This window comes from Salvelinus fontinalis, chromosome 13 (genome assembly GCF_029448725.1).
Source record: "Salvelinus fontinalis isolate EN_2023a chromosome 13, ASM2944872v1, whole genome shotgun sequence".
NCBI lineage: Eukaryota > Metazoa > Chordata > Actinopteri > Salmoniformes > Salmonidae > Salvelinus > Salvelinus fontinalis.
The window spans coordinates 28,666,446-28,691,744 of record NC_074677.1 but is presented as its reverse complement, the minus strand read 5'-3'; the positions used below and the strand labels follow the sequence as shown (position 1 = coordinate 28,691,744).

Genomic DNA, 25,299 nt, shown 5'->3' with positions numbered 1-25,299 from the left:
TCCCCGTACAACCTGACATAGCTTGAGAGGATCTGCAGAGAAGAATGGGAGAAACTCCCCAAATACAGGTGTGCCAAGCTTGTAGCGTCATACCCAAGAAGACAAGGCTGTAATCCCTGCCAAAGGTGCTTCAACAAAGTACTGAGTCAAGGGTCTGAGTATTTATGTTAATTTCATATTTCAGTTTTTTATTTTTAATACATTTGCAAATTAACAATTTTTGCTTTGTCGTTATGGGTTATTGTGTATAGATTGATGAGAAGGGATTTTTTTTTTTTTAATCAAATTTAGAATAAGGCTGTAACGTAACAAAATGTGGAAAAAGTCAAGGGGTCTGAATATTTTACGAATGCACTGTGTGTGTGTGCATAGCTACAGTGCCTTCATAAAGTATTCACACCCCTTTTCCATATTTTGTTGTGTTAAGATCAGAATTTAAAATTAGATTGTGTCACTGGCCTGCACACAATACCCAATAATGTCAAAATGTAATTATGTTTTTAGAAATTTTTACAAATTAATAGAAAATAAAAATCTGAAATGTCTTGAGTCAATAAGTATTGATTTCTTGGTTTCTAGGATTTTGCTGAAAGGGAAAAATGAAGTGAATGTTGCTTGTTATTTATACGGAGTGTTTTCCATGGGCTGAAAATTACGGCAAGCCTAAATATGTTCAGTAGTAAAATGTTGCTTAAAAAGTCACATAAGTTGCAAGGACTCACTCTGTGTGAAATAATAGTGCTTAACATTATTTTTGAATGTCTACCTCAGTCGAGCAGTGAATTTCAAACACAGATTCAACCACAAAGACCAGGGAGGTTTAACAATGCCTTGCAAAGAAGGGCAACTATTGGTAAATGGGTAAAAAATAAAAACTGATTTTTGAATATCCCTTTGAGCATGGTGAAGTTATTAATTACACTTTGGATGGTGTATGAATACACCCAGTCACTACAAAGATACAGTTGTCCTTTCTAACTCAGTTGACGGAAACCGCTCAGGGATTTCACCATGAGGTCAATGGTGACTTAAATACAGTTATAGAGTTTAATGGCTGTGTCAGGAGAAAACTGAGGATGGATCAACAACATTGCAGTTACTCCACAATACTAACCTAATTGACAGAGTGAAACCAAGGAATCCTGTACATAATAAAAAATATTCCAAAACATGCATCCTTGTTGTAAAGTAATACTGCAAAAAATGTGTTTTGTTTGGGGCAAATCCAATACAACACATTACTGAGTACCACTCTCCATATTTTCAAGCAGCATCATGTTATGGGTATGCTTGTAATTGTTAAGGATTGAAGAGTTTTCCACATTAAAAAACTAAATGACAGAGTGAAAAGAAGGAATAAGGCACTAAAGGAAAACTGCAAAAAATCTGGCAAAGAAATTAACTTATGTCCTGAATACAAAGTGTTAAGTTTGGGGCAAATCCAACACAACACTAAGTACCACTCTTCATATTTTCAAACATGGTGGTGGCTGCATGATGTTATGGGTATAATTGTCATCAGCAAGGACAAAGCGTTTTTTTTTTAGAATAAAAAGAAACGAAAGCGATAAGCACAGGCAAAGTCCTTGGGGAAAACCTGGTTCAGTCTGCTTTCCAACAGATACGGGAGATAAATTCACCTTTCAGCAAGACAATAGCCTAAAATCCAAGGCCAAATATACACTTATACATGACAAAACTACACATTTTAGAGTGACCTTTGATTGTCCCCAGCATAAGGTGCACCTGTGTAATGATCATAATGTTTAATCAGCTTCTTGATATGCCGCACCTGTCAGGTGGATGGATTATCTTGGCAAAGGAGAAATGCTCACTAACAGGGATGTAAATACATTTGTGCACAAAATGTAAGAGACATAAGCTTTTGTGCATATGGAACATTTCTGGGATATTTTATTACAGCTCATGCAACATTCGATCAACACTTTACATGTTGCGTTTATATTTTTGTTCCATGTGTATCTGTGTATGTGGTGGTTGGACTTTCTCCTGTCCTGCTCTGTGGAGTGGGTGGAGTAGAAGTAGAGATGTAGTCCTACACTGAGAGGGGGTTCCATGGTGCCTGGCTGCCAGCAGAGGAGGGCCAACTCATCAGTCTTCCCCAGCCGAGGCCAGGAGGAAGGCCAGCATGGAAAGAAGGGGGGCTGATGGAGTCCAAGGTCTCCCCATCACTACGGATCTGGCCATGGGAGGGTGTATGTGTTTGAGGGAAGGGAAAAGGAAAGGGGGATACCTAGTCAGTTGTACAACTGAACACATTCAACTGAAATTAGTCTTCCGTATTTAACCCAACCCCTCTGAATGAGGAAGGGGAGAGAGTGTGTGTGGTGTACAAGGATGGAACAGAGGAGGTTATGTGTGAGGGACAGTTGCGGGACATGACATGGTGTGTGTGTGTGTAAAGGACAGATGGGATATTGGAAGTGGAATGGTGTGTGTATGTTTGTAGGTCTGTGTGAAGGACAGGTGTGGGACAGGGGAGAGTGATAGGTGTTTGTGTGTTGATCAGTGTTGGAATACTCATATCTACAACCTTGACAGAAAAGTAATGGCCAAACTGCAACTGACATGCAACTCTTAAAAACCAAATCTAATATGACCAAAAGAGTAAATACCCAACACAAAACTACCCTGTCCATTCTCAACACTGTATAACTACAGACAGTGTCTTCAGTTTTTTGATAAAATGATTTCTGAAATCTGGAAAAACTAGTCACTTGTTTGACATGAAAGTCAGAGGCTCCAGATGAAGCTCCCGCTCTCTCTCTCCCTCCACTATCCCTCTTTCCCTCTCTCTGCCAACCCTGTGTGGTAGGGTGTGTGTGTGTTTGAGGCTTTGTGCATGAGCTGTCTTTTTCTGTGTGTGTGTGTGTGTGTGTGTGTGGCTGGCTGCGGCCCTAAAGTGAGCAGCCGAGGGGAGCCGTCACTAGTGATCACCTCCCTGCCATGCTGGGGGAAACAGCTGAGGGGGAGTGTGTGTGTGTGTGCAGGGGGGAGGCAGTCAGCTTGCATCTCCTGCCCGGCTCGCTCACCCGACTGGTGACATTTTAACTGGCGGCATGGCGCGAGGGGGGCAGGGGAGGGAGGGGGGAGTTGGAGACGAAGGAAGGGTGGGGTTCTCCACATGAGAGGTTGTCCTGTGACATGGTTCCAGCAACCCACAGCCCAGCCATGTCACCGGCCCAGAGGGACATTGCACTGAGGAAAGGAAGGAGAAAATGAGGGAGGGAGAGAGGAGATGAAAGAGGGAGGAGGCAAAGTTCTCTGTTTTCCTTGCAGGGCACTCTGTTTTGCTTGACGCCAGAGGACAGAGAGAGACAGAGAGTGCGCTGCATCTGGATGTACAGCTGCTTGCTGCTTTTAACTCTGACAGTGGTGACGCTAAAAGGGCCTAAAACAGCTTTCACTGGCTTTTAGATAAATACTACTCCAAAACTGGCCCAGTTCAACTGCAACCAAAGGCTTTTTGTTCCAAAAATACAGCGGCACCAATTTAAATACCAATATATGTCTACACTAGATACAGTGGGGAGAACAAGTAATTGATACACTGCAGATTTTGCAGGTTTTCCTACTTACGAAGCATGTAGAGGTCTGTAATTTTTATCATAGGTACACTTCAACTGTGAGAGACGGGATCTAAAACAAAAATCCAGAAAATCACATTGTATGATTTTTAAGTAATTAATTTGCATTTTATTGCATGACATAAGTATTTAATCACCTACCAACCAGTAAGAATTCCGGCTCTCACAGACCTGTTAGTTTTTCTTTAACCTCTAACGAGCACCTACCCCGGGTCCGGGAGCACCCCCCCCCCCCCCCCACACACTGATTAGCATCGCTAGCATAGCGTCACAATTAAATAGTAGCATCTAAATATCATTAAATCACAAGTCCAAGACACCTAATGAAAGATACAGATCCTGTGAATAAAGCCACCATTTCAGATTTTTAAAATGTTTTACAGGGAAGACAAAATATGTAAATCTATTAGCTAACCACGTTAGCAAAAGACATCACTTTTCTAACTCCATCAGTTTCTTACTCCATCAGGTGCTATCACCAATTCGGCTAAACTAAGATATTGATAGCCACTAACCAAGAAAAAACCTAATCAGATGACAGTCTGATAACATATTTATGGTATAGGATAGTTTTTTTTTGAAAAATGTGCATTTTTCAGGTATAAATCACAGTTCTACATTGCAGCTGCAATCTGAAATAGTGCCGACGCAGCCAGAACAATTACAGAGACCAACGTCATATAACTAATTACTTATCTTTAAACATTTCAGAAAAATACACAGCGTACAGATATTGAAAGCCCAACATCTGGTGAATCCAAACAATATTTCTGATTTATTAAATGTTTTATAGCGAAAACAAAATGTAGCGCTAAATTAGCATAGCCACGCCAGCCAGAACCAGCTGGGCGCCCACGACCAGTTCACATGCACGACAGATATATGAAATAACATCGTAAATTGGGTCTTACTATTGCTGATCTTTCATCAGAATGTTGATCAAGGTGTCCTTAGTCCTGATGAGTCGTTCAATCCATTCATAATGGCAACTTTCCCTCTTCATTTAGCATATGTACTGGTCGACTGGCCAAAGTAAACAAAGTCACAGAACGGAACACGGCAAAACTCCCGAAAAAATTCAAATAATCTGATTAAACTATATTGAAAAAACATACATTAAGATGATATGGTCACATGTATCAAACAAACTTCGAGACGGAGATAGTTTTCATCCGTAACGGCAGCAAAACAGTAGACAATCGCACCTCCAAATCGCGCGATTCAGAGAACCGCAAGTTGTCGGTCACGCCAAAGAAATAGGTCTTATTTCACGTCAGTACAAGATAAACAAAAAAATTCTCCTCTGACGTCCTCTTGACACCCAGAGGAAGACGAATGAAGTGTGTTTCGGGTCATAGGTGGCGTGACCATATATAGGCAGAGCGTTGAAGCGAGCATACACATCTTGCATTCTTCTTCTTGGTCAGGGAAAGTGCTGTCAAATGACTTCTGTTTCACTCAGAGACAAAATTGAAACGGTTTTAGAAACTATAGATTGTTTTCTATCCAATGGTATTAATTATATGCATATAGTAAGAGCAATAATTGAATAAGAGGCAGTTTAATCTGTAGAGGAAATTATGCTAATGCGAAAACAGCACCCCCTGTATTCTCAAGAAGTTAAGAAGCCCTCCTGTTCTCCACTCATTACCTGTATTAACTGCACCTGTTTGAAATCATTACCTGTATAAAAGACACCTGTCCACACACTCAATCAAACAGACTCCAACCTCTCCACAATGGCCAAGACCAGAGAGCTGTGTAAGGACATCAGGGATAAAATTGTAGACTTGCAAAAGGCTGGGATGGGCTACAGGACAATAGGCAAGCAGCTTGGTGAGAAGGCAACAACTGTTGGCGCAATTATTAGAAAATGGAAGAAGTTCAAGATCACGGTCAATCACCCTCGGTCTGGGGCTCCATGTAAGATCTCACCTGGTGGGGCATGAATGATCACGAGGAAGGTGAGGGATCAGCCCAGAACTACACGGCAGGACCTGGTCAATAACCTGAAGAGAGCTGGGGCCATAGTCTCAAAGAAAACCATTAGTAACACACTACGCCGTCATAGATTAAAATCCTGCAGCGCACGCAAGGTCCCCCTGCTCAAGCCAGCGCATGTCCAGGCCCGTCTGAAATTTTCCAATGACCATCTGGATGATCCAGAGGAGGAATGGGAGAAGGTCATATGGTCTGATGAGACAAAAATAGAGCTTTTTGGTCTAAACTCCACTCGCCGTGTTTGGAGGAAGAAGAAGGATGAGTTCAACCCCAAGAACACCATCCCAACCATGAAGCATGGAGGTGGAAACATCATTCTTTGGGGATGCTTTTCTGCAAAGGGGACAGGACGACTGCACCGTATTGAGGGGAGAATGGATGGGGCCATGTATCGCGAGATCTTGGCCAACAACCTCCTTCCCTCAGTAAGAGCATTGAAGATGGGTCGTGGCTGGGTCGTCCAGCATGACAATGGCCCGAAACACACAGCCAGGGCAACTAAGGAGTGGCTCCGTAAGAAGCATCTCAAGGTCCTGGAGTGGCCTAGCCAGTCTCCAGACCTGAACCCAATAGAAAATCTTTGGAGGGAGGTGAAAGTCCGTATTGCCCAGCGACAGCCCCGAAACCTGAAGGATATGGAGAAGGTCTGTATGGAGGAGTGGGCCAAAATCCCTGCTGCCGTGTGTGCAAACCTGGTCAAGAACTACAGGAAACGTATGATCTCTGTAATTGCAAACAAAGGTTTCTGTACCAAATATTCAATTCTGCTTTTCTGATGTATCAAATACTTATGTCATGCAATAGAATGCAAATTAATTACTTAAAAATCATACAATGTGTTTTTCTTGATTTTTAGACTCTGTCTCTCACAGTTGAAGTGTACCTATGATAAAAATTACAGATCTCTACATGCTTTGTAAGTAGGAAAACCTGCAAAATCGGCAGTGTATCAAATACTTGTTCTCCCCACTGTATATATATACATTTGCCTATGCAAATGTGGCACTCAATTTCACCCAAAACTAAAAGTCAACACTCAACATTCTGATATACAGACGAAGCATTTGGGAAGAAAGCCTTGATGCTGAACATGCAGCATTTTAGTCATATGGCCCTTGGTTAATGTGTGTGTTAAAGCTGGCATCGGTATACTCCATGTTTCCCATCCCATTGTATCCGTGTTCCTGACGGAGAGGGCATGTTAGCACTGAGGGGAAAGGATGAGCTGAGACAGAGGGGGCAGGGAACACTCTTTACCTCACACACACATGCACACGCACATTCTGAGAGGCACATGGAGGGTGTGTACTCTGTATGTAGCTTCCACAGACATCCCTGGGGAGCGTTACTTATAGCTGGGCTAACTGTGGTGTGTTCTAATGAGGGGCAGTGAGGATGTTATACTGTGCTGGGTGAAGAGCATACAGTGACACACATTAACATGTCTCCTACAATGAGGTACAAATTAACATAATGTGGCCTTGTGTTGGTTTTGAAAGCTTTTGATCACTTTTCACAGCTTTTAGAGGGGGCTTTTACATTATTATCAGTCCATTCCATTTGCATTCCTGAGAAGACAGAAACACAGATTGGGACAATGTCATGTGAGCTTCTAAAGCCTGGTCCATTACACCGGCTATTCATATAATCCAACAAATGGACCTTTTTAAACACACTTTGGCCCCTGCTGCCGTGACTGCCTAAAAGTGTGCGTGTGTATTTGTGTGTGAGATAGAAAGATATAGACAAAGTGTGTTTATATATGTGACAATATAGACAAATATGCGTGTTCATGTGCAAGTGTGAGTAAGAATGTGAATGATGTAAGTGTTTTTGATTGTGTGTGTATCTGTTGGTGAGAGTGTGTGTATGACAGAATCACATCAGTGTATATGTGTGTGTGTGCACATGTTTCAGGAAAGTCTGCCTGCCCTGCACCATATCTAACAAGTGTCCCATTAAACCCCATCCCAAGAACATAATGTACTTTTAAATTCTCTGGCCAGCCCAAGCTGACGTTTACATTTCTTTCTAAGCTACGGCCCATTTTAAAAGCCATTCATTTTCGATCCTCTTTCTCTCTCACTCTCCCTGTGTTCCCGATCTCCCTCTTCGGTTCGAAAGTCATCTCTGTAATCTATATATTGCCGTGGCTAATTTACAGTGAAAATAATGGAGAAAGGGTACTTAATGTAAGACAGACAGTAAATGTAATTCATCATGGCTCTGCTCCCCAACCAGGCCCTACTCCTATTTAGCATACCATCGGCTGATTATTTGCATATTAATTATCCAAAGGAGTGTGTGTATATGTGTAAGAGGTGGGGGGTGATGTAGCCCAGCAAAGCAGAGGGGCTGTGAATGTGTAGGTGTGTGTGCACGAGTGTATGAATGTGTATGAGTGTGTCTGCGAGAGGGAGGAGGCTGTCTGGGAGGAGGAGAGTGTAGATGAGGGAGGGGAGGGGGGCTTTATCATAGTAATTATCATACATCAGTGTTCTGACGCTGTAATTGATTACAACAGCTCCGGGAGGCCCCCGGGAGAGAGCACCACAACCCCCCCACCTTATTTTCCACTGCCCCCCCTGGCCTGTGTGTGTTATCGAGGATCCTGCTCTCGTCTATAAGGTGTGACAGCTCTGTAAACAGGGCATGGCGCTCCCTCACATTAGATGCTCATTAAGAGGCGAGGCTGACTATCCTCTGGTGCCACTTCATCATCACAGCAAATGAGCTGGGACCAGGTTAGCTAGCACCAGCTCTATAAAAGATCAACCTTTACCAGATTCAGCATGTATAAAGTGCGTACATGCTAGTGGTGCATAGTAGATTTATGAGTAACATCCATCCATGTTGTGCATCTATAGATGTATCAGTGTGAGGTATGGTTTCTGTATATTGGTGGTGCTGAGTATTGCATCTTTTTTTAAGATGGGTGCAAATGAAGTCAGGTTTAGTCCGACGAGCGCAAAGACCACTTGGCGTCGATTGTCAATGTGACTATGATGTGTGTTTCCACAGAACGTGACCAGACACACACACACAATACAAACACAAGGCTTTCTAAGCTCGTGACATGTCCGTGTTGCGTCTGCTCTCCGTCATGTGGAGTGGGTTGCTGTGTGGCTCAGCAGATAGCTGCCATGACGACTCCAGATCCACCCTGACACAATGGGCACTGCAGCATTCTGGGATAGTAGTCTCACTGTCTCTACTAGTTGTCTGGAAGATTGCCTGAGGTAACCGGCCAGACAAAACAGCAACAGTCGAGAAAATGTTCAACAGAGGCTTGGAAGAACCCTTCCTATTGAATAGGAAGGGTTTTCAAATGCAGACATTTTGAATGAAGGAAAGGGTTTGACACAAATTATAGTGAAATCTTCAAATACAACATCCTTCATGAGGGGAACTTTGCCCACTACACTGAATCCTGAATGTTTCATCAGCAAAAATATAAAAGTTTCCCATCTTAACCAACAATTACAACACATTTGCTTAATTGTCTCCTAACCCAGTTCTAAGGCCACTTAGAACCAAAATGTATTTGCATGAAAAAAAAATCATTATCTTCTTCAAAAACCCTGCCATTTTAATTGATCTACCTCGGGCCAGGCACAAATGAGGCCCCAAATTTGATTAGCCTGTATCTTAATTCACGACAACATCAACACGGTGGCAGACATCAACAATGTCCTTGGGTCTTCCTGGATGTCTTTCTGCAGTCATCACCTCCCTAGCACCTGGTCTTTAATTAGCTATCCATAATTAGCATCCCTGCAGTAGCTTCGGCTCCGACCAGTCGGGATGCACACGCTCAGATAGAGTAGATGGCGGGACGACGTGGAGGTGTTAACCATAAACCCCCTTACCCTGGCGTGTACCTTATCATGCTTTGGCTAATGAGAAATGAGTGGAGGCCACGGGCCTTTGATTTCAATGGTGTTGCTAAGCACTTGTGCTAAGCACAAATCTGTTGTTCTGCCCCTGAGCAAGGCAGTTAACCCACTGTTCCTAGGCCGTCATTGAAAATAAGAAGTTGTTCTTAACTGACTTGCCTAGTTAAATAAAGGTGAAATAAAAAATAAATAAACTAGCCCTTTCAATATTGTATCAAATGAGATTGAATCTACCTGAAATTATTTATTGCGTTTTAAAAATATGTTGTGTTTTAGGCTTATTTGAGAGAGTGAGTAAGAGGCATCTTTCCTGAAAAATAGCCTTGGGATCAGCTATTACTGACCCAGTCCAAACCTTAAAAGGTGCTACACCTAGAATTTCTGATTTCCACTAGATAACACAGCCACAACGTCAAAGCTTTCCCATTTTGACTACAGATGCCGCCCCGGTGGTAGAAATCAATAGTCGAATATCACAGCCAATCACAACACTGGTGAGTAAGCTATATTGTGAAACACTATCATTCCACTATTACTGCAGATATATTATGGAAATTGAAAAAAATCATATGTGTAGCACCTTTAACCATTGTGGAATAAATCAGATAACTGCTCCCGGGACAGAGACTGGGAACAAGGACAGATTAAGAGTTAGAAAGGCAACAGTGTTCAGAGAAGATCTGGTATACTATGTGTGTGGTCACAGTATATGTGTGTGCTTGTGTGGACTTGTTGTCCTACCTTATCTGGACCCCAATGTTCTAACATTATTATTGTATTCGGCGCATGTGACAAATAAAATTAGATTTTGATTTGAATTCACCCGAATGTCCTGATAAGGTAGGAAATCAATAACTTTTTTGAAAAGTCAGGACTTTTTTCATGTCCTGAATTTGTTCAAATGCTATTTTAAGCTTAAGGGTTAGGTTTAGGGTTTTGGGTTAAGGTTAACATTAGGGCTAAGGGTTAGAGAAAATAGGATTTTTAATGTTCAAACATACAACTAACTTACTACAAACATACAACAACTTACTCCCCAAAAAGTTCTGAAATTACACAAATAAAGATGTGTGTGTGTGTGTGTGTACAGTATGTGTGTGTGATGGTGGGGTCAGGAGGCAGACGCAGACGGAGGACTTTGGGAGAGACCTGACGGACAGGTTCACACACACCACTGGCTGATAGATGGCTCTCTCTCAGTGCTTATGCCCAACTCTCGAGAAACGGAATAAAAACCTGGAAAGATTTTCATTTCAGTACAAGGACTGCAGCCGGGGAGAATTTAATCTCTGGGCAAGGACAGAGGCTCTACCTGTTCTTAGTGGCCATCAACCAGATCACACACTGGGACATGGACACACACACACACTTGTAGGTGGATGTATGTACGAGCGCATGAACGCAGACACACAAATGCATGGAAGCATATGCTCACTGTCAATGAAACCGACAATGCACAGTCTATGTTCCTTTGTGGTCAAAACATCTATTCCTTTCTGAGAAGGATTTGATCAGCGACATTGTGTGTGTGAGGCTATAGTATCCAGTCCTCCGTTACTAGATACCTGGTTGGCCCTGTAAGCAGCATGTTCTGTTTGTGTTTGTGGGTGTGTGTGTAAGTGCTGAGCGTTTAGTGATTTTTGAGGTCGTTTCAGTTAGATCATTAAAAAATAAACATGGTTCTCGATTTTGATATAAAAATGAATACATTAATACACTATGCGGGTTGAATGCTGTAACACAGAAGAAAACAATTAATAAAAGTCCCATGATGGTAGTGACTGCCCGTTACTGCTTATCAACTATCATTTATTCACATTACTTTAATCCAGTCCTTCTTAAATAGTGGGGCGCGGGTGACCCCGGGGAACATGCTTTTTTTGCCGCAGGGAGTAGGTTTGTTTTGCACCGAACAAGAGCACACAGCACAGAGCAGGTGATATGAAATGCAGATAACAAACCCTTAAGAGACACCATGGAAAAATATTTAACAGGGATGAAAATAAAGGCGGAGAGAGACGGAGATAATGAGACAAACGTAAGTCTCCCGAAAGCTAAGACGAGGAAATATGACTGTCACGTTCCTGACCTGTTTTTCCTCTTTCTTGTGTTTATTTAGTTGGTCAGGGCGTGAGTTGGGGTGGGTTGTCGAGGTGTTATTTTCTTGTTGGGTTGTTTGTGTTCGGCCGGGTATGATTCTCAATCAGAGACAGCTGTCAATCGTTGTCCCTGATTGAGAATCATACTTAGGCAGCCTGTGATTCACGTGGTTGCTGTGGGTGGTTGTATCGCGTGTCTGTGTTTGTACCACACGGGACTGTTTGCGGTTTGTCACGTTTGTTGTTTTTGTATGTTAAGTGTTCATTCTATTTTCATTAAATATGAACACTAACCACTCTGCATATTGGTCTGATCCTTCTCGCCTCTTCTCGATTACGACGATCGTTACAATGACGACGCGTATGTAGCGCTTGGCTTCACTGTGACTACGGTGGGAGACGAGGAAAGACCGGTATGTTTACTGTGTCTAAAAATGTTGGCAGCGGACAGCATGAAGCCAAATAAATTAAGGCGTCACTTAAAGACATTACACATCAATCCCGCTGATAAGCCGCTTGAGTTTTCTTCAGCGAAAACGTGTCGAATATTGCCAACAATCGTCCCGCTTTGTGAATGCTACTTCAGTAAACCAGCGAGCACTGTTAGCATCATATAAGGTGGCCACCAAATTGCTCAGTGCAACAAAAAAAACACTCCATAGCAGAGGAGCTGATACTGCCTGCAGCATTAGACATGGTCTCTGTCATGCTGGATGACGCAAGTGCTGCAAAAATAAAAACTATCCCTCTGTCCAATGACACTGTCGCCAGACGTATAAATGACATTGCTAATGATCTTGAAGAACAGCTGGTAGATAAACTCAGAGACAAACGTTTTGCCTTACAGTTCGATGAAGCAACTGACAGCAACAAAGACTGTTTGTTTATCGCTTATGTACGTTTTGACATGACAAACTCCCTGTGTGAGGATCTACTTTTTTGTAAATATGTCAGAGACAGAGCCACAGCTGAAGAGCTATTCAAAATGCTGGACTGCTTCCTGACTGAGAATGGGCTAAAGTGGGAGAACTGCATTGGTGTTTGCAGTGATGGTGCACAGACCATGGCAGGGATGAGAAAAGGACTTTGGGCACTCATCAAGAAGGCCTCACCTAATGCTGAGTGGACACACTGTGTTATACACAGAGAAGCACTGGCATCAAGGCACCTTTCCTCTGAATTAAGTGAGGTTATGACTGACATTGTAGGTGTAGTCAATTTTATAAAGACCAAACCACTAAAAACAAGAGTCTTCTCTGCTATCTGTGAGGAGATGGGAGCTGAACATCAAGCTGTGCTGTTTCACAGTGAAGCAAGGTGGCTGTCACGAGGAAAAGTCTTGTCCAGAGTTTTTGAGCTCAGAGAGCAGATGAGAATGTTTTCGGAGAAGGAGCACAAGTATGACCTCGCAGAAAAATGTAGTGATGAGAACTTCCTGGCAAAACTGGCCTACCTGAGTGACATATTTGGAAAGCTAAATGAACTAAATCTACAGCTTCAAGGGAAAGATAAACACCTCCCTCAGGTCACAGACAAGATCAGCTCTTTCACTTGAAAGCTAGCAATGTGGGGCAGGCGACTTGATGAAGGAAATACTGATTCATTCGAGGACCTGCGTGAATTTGTTGACACTACTGACTATGATGCCACCTCAGTGATTCCATATATTAAGGAGCATATTTCATCAATGATGGGATTCTTTAAAATGTACTTCCCTGAAAACAGTTCGCAATATGACTGGGTGAGAGATCCTTTCAATGCACCAGCTCCAACTGGTTTCAGCTCTGCAGAGGAGGACCAGTTCATTGATATGACGTCTGACTCCACATTGAGACTGAGGTTCACATCACAGACACTGAGTGAATTCTGGCTGAGTGTAGAGAGGCAGTATCCACTCTTAGGGCAGAGGGCCATGGGCATTCTTCCTTTTGCAACATCTTATCTTTGTGAGACTCCTCTGCTGTTGCTGCACTGAAGACCAAGTACAGGTCCCAGCTAAACATTGAGCAGGAGCTGAGAGTTGCAGAATCATGCTTCAAACCCTGCTTCGAAAAGCTGTGCTCTGTAAAACGTGCTCATTGTAGCCATTTTCCTGACTTCCTCATTTTGATTTAAAAAAAATCTGCACATTGTTTTATTCATTTTTGTTTTATAGGTTAAAGTGTTTCATATATTGTGCTCCTGAGTTAATGTTGCTGATCAATTTGAATTTATTATTATTTATTGATTATATTTTATTTTATTTTTCAGTGCCAAATGGTCAAAAAATGTTTACAGTTTAAATAAGGATTGATTTTTTTTAAACATTTCAGGCAAATTGATGCACTTTAAGTCTTTTCTGTTACATACTAAAAAACAATGTTAATAAAGTTATTCTTTGTTGTAAGTTGATCTATATTTCTTTCTTTTTTTGTTTTCTTTAATGTTAATAAGGCTACAATGTTATGCAGAGGTGTACTTATAACAATTTTATAGACAAATGATACTATTTACAGTCGCGGCGGAGAGTTGGGGGGCGCGAAATGTTTACTTCTTCCTAGGGGGGGCGTAACAGAAAATAATTGAGAAGAACTGCTTTAATCAAATATTTCAGTTGTTGTGTATATTACATTTGTTTTATTTTATCACTTTTATTTCATTCCAAGTCATCATCTCATCTCTATAGAGCTGCTGCCAATGCTGTCTGACAATATCACTATTTTAATAGTTCTTCAATGACTGCATTCTTTTATGACTGCTGAATACCAACTATCAATCACTTAGATCATGTATTTTTAGGTAGAGCCATTTTAAAGCAACTGTTCTCTTTCCCTCTTGATCATGCATTCTTCTGTCTCTTCTCTCCCTGTCTGCCCCACACAGACCGAAAAAGTAGGTACATGCTAAACTATGTAGAATATTGGCCTGTTAAACTACAAATCCCTACTACATCACACAGTTAGGGCTTGATCTGATTTATCTCAATAGAAACTGCGCATTGAGGTCACAGAAAAAAACTTAACGAAATGAAATTAAAACAATTGAACCAACATCAGTCAATTAGTAGTTTAAAAAACATTTTGGTTATTTGCTCAGCAATAGTGTGTATTTGTTTCTGTGTGTGTGTACTTATACATTGTGGCTGGTAATGAAGGTGCAGTACTTTCTATCAGTGTGTGTGTGTGTGTGTATGTGTGTGTGTGCGTCTGGTGTGTGTGTTTACCTTGTGGCTGGCCCTGTAAGGGCAGGACGTTCTGGCCCAGCTCTCCATTGAGCCACAGCTGCATACGGATAAAGGGCTCCCGGCCCTTCTGGGTCAGCTTACTCCAGGGCTTGGGCCTGGACAGCATGTCGCTAACACTACCCTGAGACAGGCCCAGCACCTGTAACATGTACACACGCATTGACAAACAGACAGACAGACAGACATGCACACACACGCACAGAACACAGACACGTCAGCCAATAAATAATTAAATATACCTGAGCTCACAATCACAGTAAAATAACATTCCAATGTATAATTACACTGCACAGAATGCATGCCAGCATGAAGCCTGATATTAGCTACTGTAAGCAAACAAAAACAATAGTCCATACTGTACAGTATGGACAAGTAAAAGACATAGTCAAGTACAAACACACATGCAAATACACAGAGATCATGCAGTTTTCCCTTCAAACCCCTGAGATCTGTACAGTACATCATTACACCGTCTGCTTTAGTTTGTACCAAAGAGGGTGTGTAACAGTTTTTGTTGGTGGAATCCTGGTTGGTGGCCCAATGCTACATCACTGTGTTATGCCATTAACTAGCTGACTGCTAAGAGAGAAAGGCTTAGATGTGTCTAAATGGGTGTGACAACTGCTGGCCAGTGTAGGATGGGGGCCCTCTGTACTGTACTGCAGCTTAGAGGACCACATATATTGTGTGATGTCAATAGTGACCGCTTCACACAAATCCTTTTACATGTGTATGAATGGATTCATTTAAGAAACACACTCCAACGGAGGGGCTGAGTTAGCATAGTACACACAGTTTTGAACTGTGCTGACCGAGGGTGGAGGGCAGTTGGGTGACTCAGCGTAGATTACTGGAAGGGAGAGAGGGAAGGGGAGCAGTATTACAGGGGGGATGTGAGTTGACTACACTGGCGCAGGATGGGTATATCAGGCAGTATAAGGACACGGGTATGGGACGGTACGACGTAGGGTGGTATGGGACGATAGGGCGTAGGGTGGTATGGGATGGTAGGGCGTAGGGTGTCTTGCACACCTTCTCTCCAAAGATGCGCTGGCAGATGCCGTTCTTGGCCAGCTTGTCCTTGACCTGCTGCGTGAGCTCGGCCGTGTCCACCTCCTGGTACATGTAGACCTCGTACTGCTCAGGCGTGAGCGGCGCCACCACCGGCTTGACTGGTTTGGCTGCGGAGGTCAACAGGGAACCCAGGGGACCCAGGCTCAAGGACAGGGGCAGGGGAGAGGGGCTGCTCTGGGGGGTGTCGGCGCGGCTGGGCCCCTGGGTGTTGGTGCCTCCGCCGGGCTCGGAGCCGGCCTGGGAGTATGGGGACTCGGCCCGGGGCCAGTCCTTCCAGCAGTCCGGGGAGGAGATGGAGACGGAGGAGGAGAAGGCGGCCAGCGCCGAGGACGAGCTGGCCAGCCGGGGAGGCTTCTGGCGGAGACACAGAAAGGCACAGTCAGTGGGGGTAGTGGGGATGGGGCCTGCCACTAAAGGCTAATGGCAAATTGCAAACGGCACAGTCACTGTGGAGGGAGGGCGCTAACCACTAACGCTAACGTCAAGCTATTGGCCAGCTATGAATACATAGGTGGCTCCTCTTCCCCTATAAAGGATTAGGACACAGCCACTGTCATTGGATGGATCCATAGTGGGTATGTGGAGCAAAGAAACTTAGCTCCCATAAGTTGCTGGGTTAGGCCGTGTTCTGCCTTTGAAAGTTGATAGTTTGCCATATCTGATGGAGACACCCAGCAGATTGTCTCCGCCGCGTTGCTAAACCGGTTTGCGGTGTCGACACAAACCTCACACACATGGACACGGAGCATTTCGTCCTGAGTGGAGCAACTGCATGTTACAGATGAGCAAAGACAATAGCCCTCTGTTTGGTGTGGTCTATTACAACACGGTCTTCCAATATCACCTTCCAAATACATTAAAATTACAGTTGCACAAGGGCTGTGTACGGAAGCTGATTTGAGTGATGGCCACCAACAAAAACTACAATAGTGAGTAACAAATCTCAGCAGTATGAGAAGTAGATAACAACAGACAAACAGCACATACTGTAGATGTTCCATCAGAGGGTATTAGCCATGAGTTTAGAAATGTGTGATATAGTGATATGACCAATGTTCGCTCTAAGCTGCGTGCGCGTGCAGAAATATCAGCCCACAGAGAGAAGCATGAGATTGAACTTCACTCAACTTTCTAGAGTAGTGTTCACCAACCGGTCAATTGCGATCGACAGGTCGATCTCCAAGGCATTCCTAGTCGATCACCAAACATTTATTTAAAAAAATGTATAAAGCATTGTGTTCCTATTTTTTTAATAAATTTGTCTCGGGCTGTTGGCGGTAGGTGCACACGGTTCAGCTGCCCTGCGCGCTGGGTAGACGAACTGTTGCCATTTTGAACCATTTCGTGTGTCTGAAGGTACAAACTCTGCCTTCCAGGCTGGCCCAGAGAGCAAATCAAGTGCACTATAGGCCTACCGCTGGCCAATCGAATGGCTCAGACGACCGTCTCTGCAGTAACATAGCAGGCATAAAAGAAAGCTACAGCAAAGTTGATACTGTGAGATTTCAAAACCATGACTAGAGAGAATGTCAATGAATACAGCAAAGAGCTGCTGTTTTTATGAGTGAGTTCATGTTTAAATTCTTACTCAACACTTTGTGTTCAACACTTTTATAAGCCATAAAATGCAAGTTTTTCCTATTTCCAATCAGCGCTACAACAAACACTGCAGCAGTAATGAATGACTAGCAAAGTGTATCTATAGGCTTGCGTTGTTATTATTATTAGCAGCTTAGGTCTTTTTTAATATCGAGGAATATTTAACTTTCTCTGTTCATAGAAGTAACAACAGGAATTTGTGCATAAGGCAGAAATAATGCGGTGCGACACGAGTTTCACCATCATCTGGAAGACGGTGTCCCTTTATGGTCAGTGTTAGTGGAGGAAAGGGAGAGCGGAGGGATGTTGAGAGGCGGACCCTCAGTCTGCTGCTCTCTCCCTCTGCTGAGACTGACCACCAGATGTAGGCACCATCAGTCCAATTAAATTAAATAAAAAGCGAATTATTTAAATGTATGCTCACTCAGCTGTGCTTCACAAGTAATACAATAATGCATCTATTACCAGTGTGATCATATAGCCTACCTCAATTCTTTTAAATATAATTTAAAAAAATGGCCGAACAACAATGCATTGGCAGGCCAATTCAAGCAAAGCCAATATGCATTGATAATATATTGAGCCTATAGCATACTGCACAAACATAATTGCTACAGTACTGTTTTTAATTGGTTAATGTTGCATAGGCTTATGTTTTTCAAGTCATGTAAAAAAAAATCTGAGCGGTAGATCTCGACTTGCATTTTGAATCAATCTGATTTTGACTCAGAAGGTTGGTGACCACTGTTCTAGAATTATCCCTGTTAACACTATCAACGTTTCCCTTTACTGTTGAAATTGTGATCGAATCAATGCAATATTAGCCACTTTCAATGCAACATGCCAAAACAAAATTAACTATGCAAGATATTTTGTTGTAGGCAGAACACATCGGCGTAGGATTCTATTGCATTGACACGCACTACTCAGCCCGTACTCTACACAAACCAGTGTGGCATAAACAATCAGAGCTGCAGTAGGCCTATATGCAAATAGACCTTTGCCATTTACATTGAACTGGACTGTGTTTACAGCATGAGCGGTTGTGAGTAGATGCGCTTGTTAGGAGATCAAAGCAAGAGCTACATGTAGCCACGTGTGCACATTTTGTTCAAGTCCTTTGCTAGTTAGTGGATTATTAGCCCAGTTATAGATCATTAGTGGTCAGCAATAGGGGAGTGATTGCTTCCTACAAGAGTACAAGATTTATACATTTCTAGACATCTTTGAAAAGCGAGTCAGGTAAAGAGCTTTTTTTTGTCTTAAAGGGGAAGTGTTGTATTTTGAGATTGTCTATTGGCTACTTTGGTTTGAGTAAACTGAGGGTAGCATAAGCGGTCTGATTCTCTGTAATAATGGTACGGCAATAATAGTGCATTTTGTTTTATTATGTGGTTTCTTGCATCAAACAACACCACAACATTTTCAGTCACCTTGTCTGAATGACAAGTGGATAAACAGGTTAATGTCAAGCCCTGCAGTTTTTTTTTTCTCAAAAGTATCATGGACTGTAGGCCTACATTGAACACCACACATTGGCAGCAACTGTAGGCTGAATGATCGAACAGCTATTTCCATGTTAAAATATTATGGGCTGAATTTTCTCCATTGTTTTTGATGGTAGGCATTATATATAGTACATATAGTACATAGTACTATATATAGTATATAGTATATATAGTATAGTATATAGTATATAGTACATTATGATCAAATAGCCACAGTAGCCTACATGGCCACTGTTAAAACTAAGTTAAAGTGGGTACAGCCTCAGTGTTCACAGTAAATGCGTGCTGGAAGTTTGGATTTGGACATTGGATATGACACATTCTCAGAACATTTTGAACATTGTGGCTGTGGCGGTCATGACATTTTGTCAGCCAGTAACTATCATGCAAATAACTGCCGGTCCGTTAATGAACAAAAACACATTTAGCATCTCCGGCCTTCCACGCATAGCCTACAAGCCACTGAAATCAAATCAAATCAAATGTTATTGGTCACATACACATGGTTAGCAGTTGTTAATGTGAGTGTAGCGAAATGCTTGTGCTTCTAGTTCCGACCATGCAGTAAATCTAACAAGTAATCTAACAATTTCACAACAACAAAGGAATGAATAACAATATGTACATATAAATATATGGATGAGCGATGGCCGTTCGGCATCTTGCCTATGCGGACCTTTGGAACGTCTACATTGAAAAAAGTATAATAAATCAATTTAATATAGCCTACACCGTCACAATAAATCCATTATTTATTTTAGACAGGTCTAAAGAAACATTATGATATGAAGAAAATGAAGCCTATTTCAGGAGAACAGAATAGCATATTCATATTCATATTCATCCTTATGTTAGGCCCTGATCTGGCTATGCCATATAACTGTGGGCTACACTTGTTCATTTTGCAGACAATATTTGCTTAGAACTCTGTGGCATTATTTTATGCTAAGAAGAATATAATTGAACATACAGTAGCTGAATAAAATAGAAAGGATATGATTGAGGGAGTGCGGACATGCGGCTATTGTGTTGAGTGGTTAACAAAGTGATAATTTGAAACAGGTCCTCCTATATGCTTAATTTAGTTATTTATTCAACTTTTGTTGTTAGGCTAAATGTTTTGATTTCTAATACATTCTAAGGCTGCATTTTGCGACAAATGTATGTTTTTTTAATGTCACTGTTTCTTGCACAGGCTGCACACATTTCATCAGTCTCTCACTCACAATTTGACAAGCACTTGATAATACTCTCACCCATCAGACTATTCTCAATGTAATGTGCTCTTTACATATAGCCTACTAATATATGTGTGGAAATATTTGAGTATTTACTATAGAATGGCCCACAAAAAAATCTGTCATCCGTAGCCTGCACTCGAATAGCGAATGGGGGAAGCGCTTACTGCGGTTATGTTTTTAATATGCCAGGTAAGCTACACCGGTTGTAAAGCGGATTGATGTCCTTAATAATTAAAAAAAATTGCAATAAATATAGCAGCACCAGAAAGCTGGGATCATCTTTTAAATATTGGCAGGTCAAAACCCTGTTTTCACAAGCCATTGTGCAATGACTGGGCTTATAAGAACATGTGTTTCACTTAGCGCTATGGGCTCTCCAACCCTGTTCCAGGGGTCCTAGGCCTATAGGCTACGCTTAAGATTTATTTGCCCACTTTAGTTGCGATACAAACCTTATCAAAACATACAGGTCTATAGGCTAGGCTACATGTGCATGCAACTATGATTTGAAAAAGTCTACATGTTTGCATAGCATAGCCTGTAGAGATTTTGTGCAACATGGGCTTATAGGAACACATTTCATTTCATGCATTAACCAGCAATGAGGAGCAGGCTCTCACTGTGCAACAGGTGATCCTATTCCACTCAAACTCTGAATGCCAGGGCTCTCATTAAGTGTTTGATTATATTTTAGATTGCATTTGGATTGATGACATAGTGATTAGAGGGACAATAGAGTGCTGAGTACCAGGCCATTAGTGACTGGCTGTTAGCAAGTTTGGTAGGCTACTAATGACCATCAGCAGCACCAGAGTGCAGTTTTGGAGAAGCCTAATTACGGTCATGTGGTCATGACTGCCGGTGTGGCGGTAATGAGGTGACCGTAACAGCCCTAACTGTGGCCTGACCACCATGGTTCAGAGGTGAGAGGTCATGAAGGCAGAGTGTGTGAGGTATTAACGGTACTGTACCTCCTTGCTGTCCTCCTGACTTCGCGCGTCGTCGTTCATGCTAGACATGACTCCCCGCCCCCCGGGGTGCATACTATTCCACCATTGGTCCCTCCAGGAGCCCCGCCCCTGCTTGGTCCCTCCGTCCATTAGAGACCCTCCTCCTACCCCGCCTTCTCCCACCACCACCTCTCCTGCCTCCTTCACCATGGCAGAGTGGAAGTCCAGGAGGGAGGAGGGCGAGGAGGATGGGGGGATGGAGGGCTTCTTGAGGGACAGGGCCAGGGGTGAGTAGGAGGCCGGGAGAGTGGAAGCGCCCAGGTGTTTGGGAGAGAGCAGGGCCAGGTCAGAGGGGCCCATGGAGGAGGGCTTGAGGATGGGCTCCAGGGCGGCCTGCTGGGCCTCCATCTCCCTCCTTGCCTGCTCTAGGATGGAGCGGATGGTCTCGTCTGAGCTGGAGGATCCACCTGAGCCGATAGTACCACCACCACCACCAATGCTGGACGAGGGAGGGGTCTGAGACGAGTCCATTGCAGGGAGAGAGACTGACAGAGAGGATACACAGTCATCAGACATCGCTACAAATATCATCCACACTCAACTTCAGATGATGCTTCATGGCCCACATATACAGTGCTAGGATAAGTGGAGGATAATTCTGGATTTTCTGTTTAATACCTGAAGTTCTACACAAAAGGAAAATATATGCTCCATAGTAGAACCATATCCCTTAGATTTAAGACATGGTCAAGGAAATGTTTTCTACATCCCTTACAGAAACAGAAGGCACAACAGTCTTGTAGTCTGTATTTGGTTTGTATATTCTCGGTGTGGGGCCACACATTGTTTAAGGTTAAATCCATTCCTCACCGAGTCTGAGACTTTGTGCATATTTTGCGAAATAGTTGCCCATGCCTCGGGGGTAACCTGTCTGTCGTCGCTGTCTGTTGTTCACACCATCTGTAGTGGGTGGCATGGCATCAAAAGGGGGTTAGCACGAGGGACATCTCTTAGACATTCTAATGGCGGTGTATGGGGTAGTCACTAGCACTGTTTGACATTAGTTATGGCATTGGCAATTTAGGGATAAATGTCGGACCCATAAGATACAATTGGGAAAGCTTGATCCAACCACATCACATCCTACTGTATGTTCATTCATTCACTTTACTTCACTTTTGTATGAGGTCAACACACTAGGAAGTCCCTTCATCCCTTCAATACCCACTATCCCTATAATTTACTTATAAGGGGCATGCAGTGTGGTATGAGGGTTGGGGGTCAGACGAGAAGCTTCAACAGCAGGGTTGAGGTCAATTTATTTTAGCTCTGTCAATACAGGGAATCAATTGGAAATTCAAACCAGACCCTGGTGTAGAGTAGTTTCCATCAGACACAGAGCAAAGAGAGGAGTCACTCACCAGCCTTCTGGACCTGCAGCTCTCTCTTGGCCTGCTCCAGGATGGACTTGATGGCCTCGTCTGACCCAGTCTCCGGAGTACGGATCCGCGTGGTGATGTTACCTAGGTATGGGCAACAAAGGTCAGGGGTCAATGGACTGTACCAAAGGGAGGGACGGTGGGAAGCAATGGGGGTGATAGAAAGTTGGGGTAATTAATAAATGTTGCTAGTATTTGACTACAATATGTCACAGGTGCACAGTCATAACATATCCAAAATATAGCTGAATGTTTTGAGTTTGAGAAAAGTGCTACTTTCCTATAAATATCCAGTAAAACAGTAAATTCAGACAAGCTGTGAGACGGTGAAGTTTGAGTCTACCCACTGTCTCCTGTCTCAAAGGAACCCAAGGAGACGTTGTTCCTAGCCTTCTCCTTCATTGCGTTCTGACTAACCGCCACGGCCCCCCTGGACTGCAGTACTCCCCATGGATCTCCCTTTACAACACAGCTCAATCCTGTTAACACAAGTGGTCAAGGCTACACATGTTCCTCATGAGCGCTGAACAGAACAGAACACTTCCAGCAGCCAGCCAGCTACACTCTCTCTGCAACAATGGGAACCAGACTTTGGACAAGCTCCATAAGAAACATAAGACCTGGTGTTTTGGATGGGCTTCAGAAGGGAAGGCTAATTGCTGTTTGGAGTTAAACATGGAGGGGACAGACTAACGTGGCTCCCAACTTTCGGCTTCCTCTTCTCGCTCTCTCATTTGTCCTGAGTGAGTGGTCGGAGTAATTGGGCAAGGTCGTGCTCGCTCATGTGTGTGAGTGAGGCGGGGAGCAGCTGGCTACATGGGGGGTGAACTGCAAGTAATTTATGACCAAAAAGGAGTCTGACCCGGGCAAGGGCAGGTGACTCTGTAAGCGCTCCCCCCGGAGTGGAGACATGGTGGCCTACCAGTGACACCAGTAAGACCCAGCACTCTCACTCATACACAGACACACACACGCACAGTCATGGTGGTGTTTGGGCACAGCTGCTGGTCATGGGGACGTGATGTAACCTCTGTTTTACAGTTTTGTTGAGACCACCACCACTTGTAAAAATAAAAAGGTTTGAAAATGTTTGTGTTTGCGGCCTACCGAAGTGCCAAACAGCATGTAAGCACCACACCCTTGGCCATTTTCATAAGGCATGAAACAATGCATGGTTTTGGGGAAAGTACATAGTACAGCATATAAAAAGGAGCTTTTTAAAGGCTAAATTATATGTATGAGGTTTCGCCCTGATGTCAGACTGGGAGAGAGATTGCGTGGGCTGGTTGGGACTGGATGTTTAGACTACGTTTTACGACGCACCCTATGGGTTGAAAGGGTGCCTTTATAAACCCCTCCTTGCCTTATCCTGCCCCTGGTTTTTCACCTGAGGTAGAAGTTGCCCTTAACCACCGATCTAGGACCAGATAAAAAACATCCCTTAACGAGGAAGAAACATATCTGACCCTGTATCAGCCTCATCCCTGCATTTTGAACCAGACTCCAGGCCAGAAGTGGTAGAGTGAGTTTGACAATGGCTAACGGACACAACAAATTGGACAACATAAAAGCCGACCAAAACACTAAACCAACCACGATAGGGAAGGCAAAGAACAGACCTGCCCTCGAGGAGCCTTCGGAGCCGGTTCTTCGCTTCGGAACCTCCTGAAACACTCTGTTCAGGTTCTGGCCTGGGTTCTCTGTTGGAAAACAAGCGGCGACAGATAAGATAAGTGTCAGACCACTGGACTGCCACATGGATGAGGGGAGACACTGACCTAGGCACAGGTCTAGGATCAGCTTACACTCCCCAAATTCGAACCTTAAACATTAGGCGGGAAAACTCAAAACGGACACTAGATCAGTGTCTAGGAGCAGTTTTATTCTACACAAATGGATATAGTGGTGGTAGTCAGGGCATTTGCTATATAGAGCTATAGATCTACAGTTACTAGACCACCTCATCACCACAACATCTAGACATCTGAGCAAAAACCCTAGCATTTGGGCAAAATCAATTCAACTTATTTAACATGGACGAAACCCATAAGTGATTTACTAAAGAAGACAAATCTAACTAGAAGCCATATAGTTCAGTATGTCATAGAGCTCTGCTACCCGACCCGAGCCCGACGGACCCCGACATTATACATTGGGTTAGAGCCGGCTAATGCCTGTTTTTTCATCAATAACTAGGGTACGGGCAGGACATCACCAAATTGATTACTAACATTTTGAAGCTAAGCCACTTGCTTGTGCTGCGCAGTACTGTCAGAAGTGCTTCAACCTCGTCAAATATAAGACCAGAGCATTGTCTGATTCGACAGAAGAGATTATTTCACCGAAAATAATAATGTTCCTTGAGTTGTCGTAGTTTAGAGTGACGAAAAGTAGGTAGCTAACTGCTCTCTCATGGCTCGTCATTGAGCAGAGAAGTCCCAAAGGAGCAGTGGCTATGGTTACTCACATGCAGAGTCATGAACAGAGCGCATGCAGCGATGTGAGGGAGCGGGGAACAGCAAAATGCATCATACCGGCTTTATTTAAAATCAAATCGTATTTGTCACATACACGTGTTAAACAGATGTTATTGCGGGTGTCGCGAAATGCTTGAGTTTCTAGCTCCAACAGTGCAGTAATATCTAACAATACACACAATCT

General features: G+C 43.2%; 1 protein-coding gene across 4 annotated transcripts in view; it reads right to left on the bottom strand.

Annotated features, from left to right (window-relative positions):
• LOC129868358 (homeobox protein cut-like 1) overlaps positions 1-25,299 on the bottom strand; it is a 244,473-nt gene that overhangs the window by 25,067 nt on the left and 194,107 nt on the right. For 2 of the 4 annotated variants that reach the window (XM_055942277.1, XM_055942280.1), the window contains 6 exons: positions 24,258-24,338; positions 22,621-22,722; positions 22,070-22,159; positions 21,221-21,744; positions 15,860-16,255; positions 14,807-14,966 (listed from right to left, as the gene is read on the bottom strand). In XM_055942277.1, the coding sequence (XP_055798252.1) occupies positions 14,807-14,966; positions 15,860-16,255; positions 21,221-21,744; positions 22,070-22,159; positions 22,621-22,722; positions 24,258-24,338 (1,353 nt within the window). The remainder of the gene's footprint in view (positions 1-14,806; positions 14,967-15,859; positions 16,256-21,220; positions 21,745-22,069; positions 22,160-22,620; positions 22,723-24,257; positions 24,339-25,299) is intronic. The other 2 variants (XM_055942278.1, XM_055942279.1) reach the window with 2 other exon arrangements.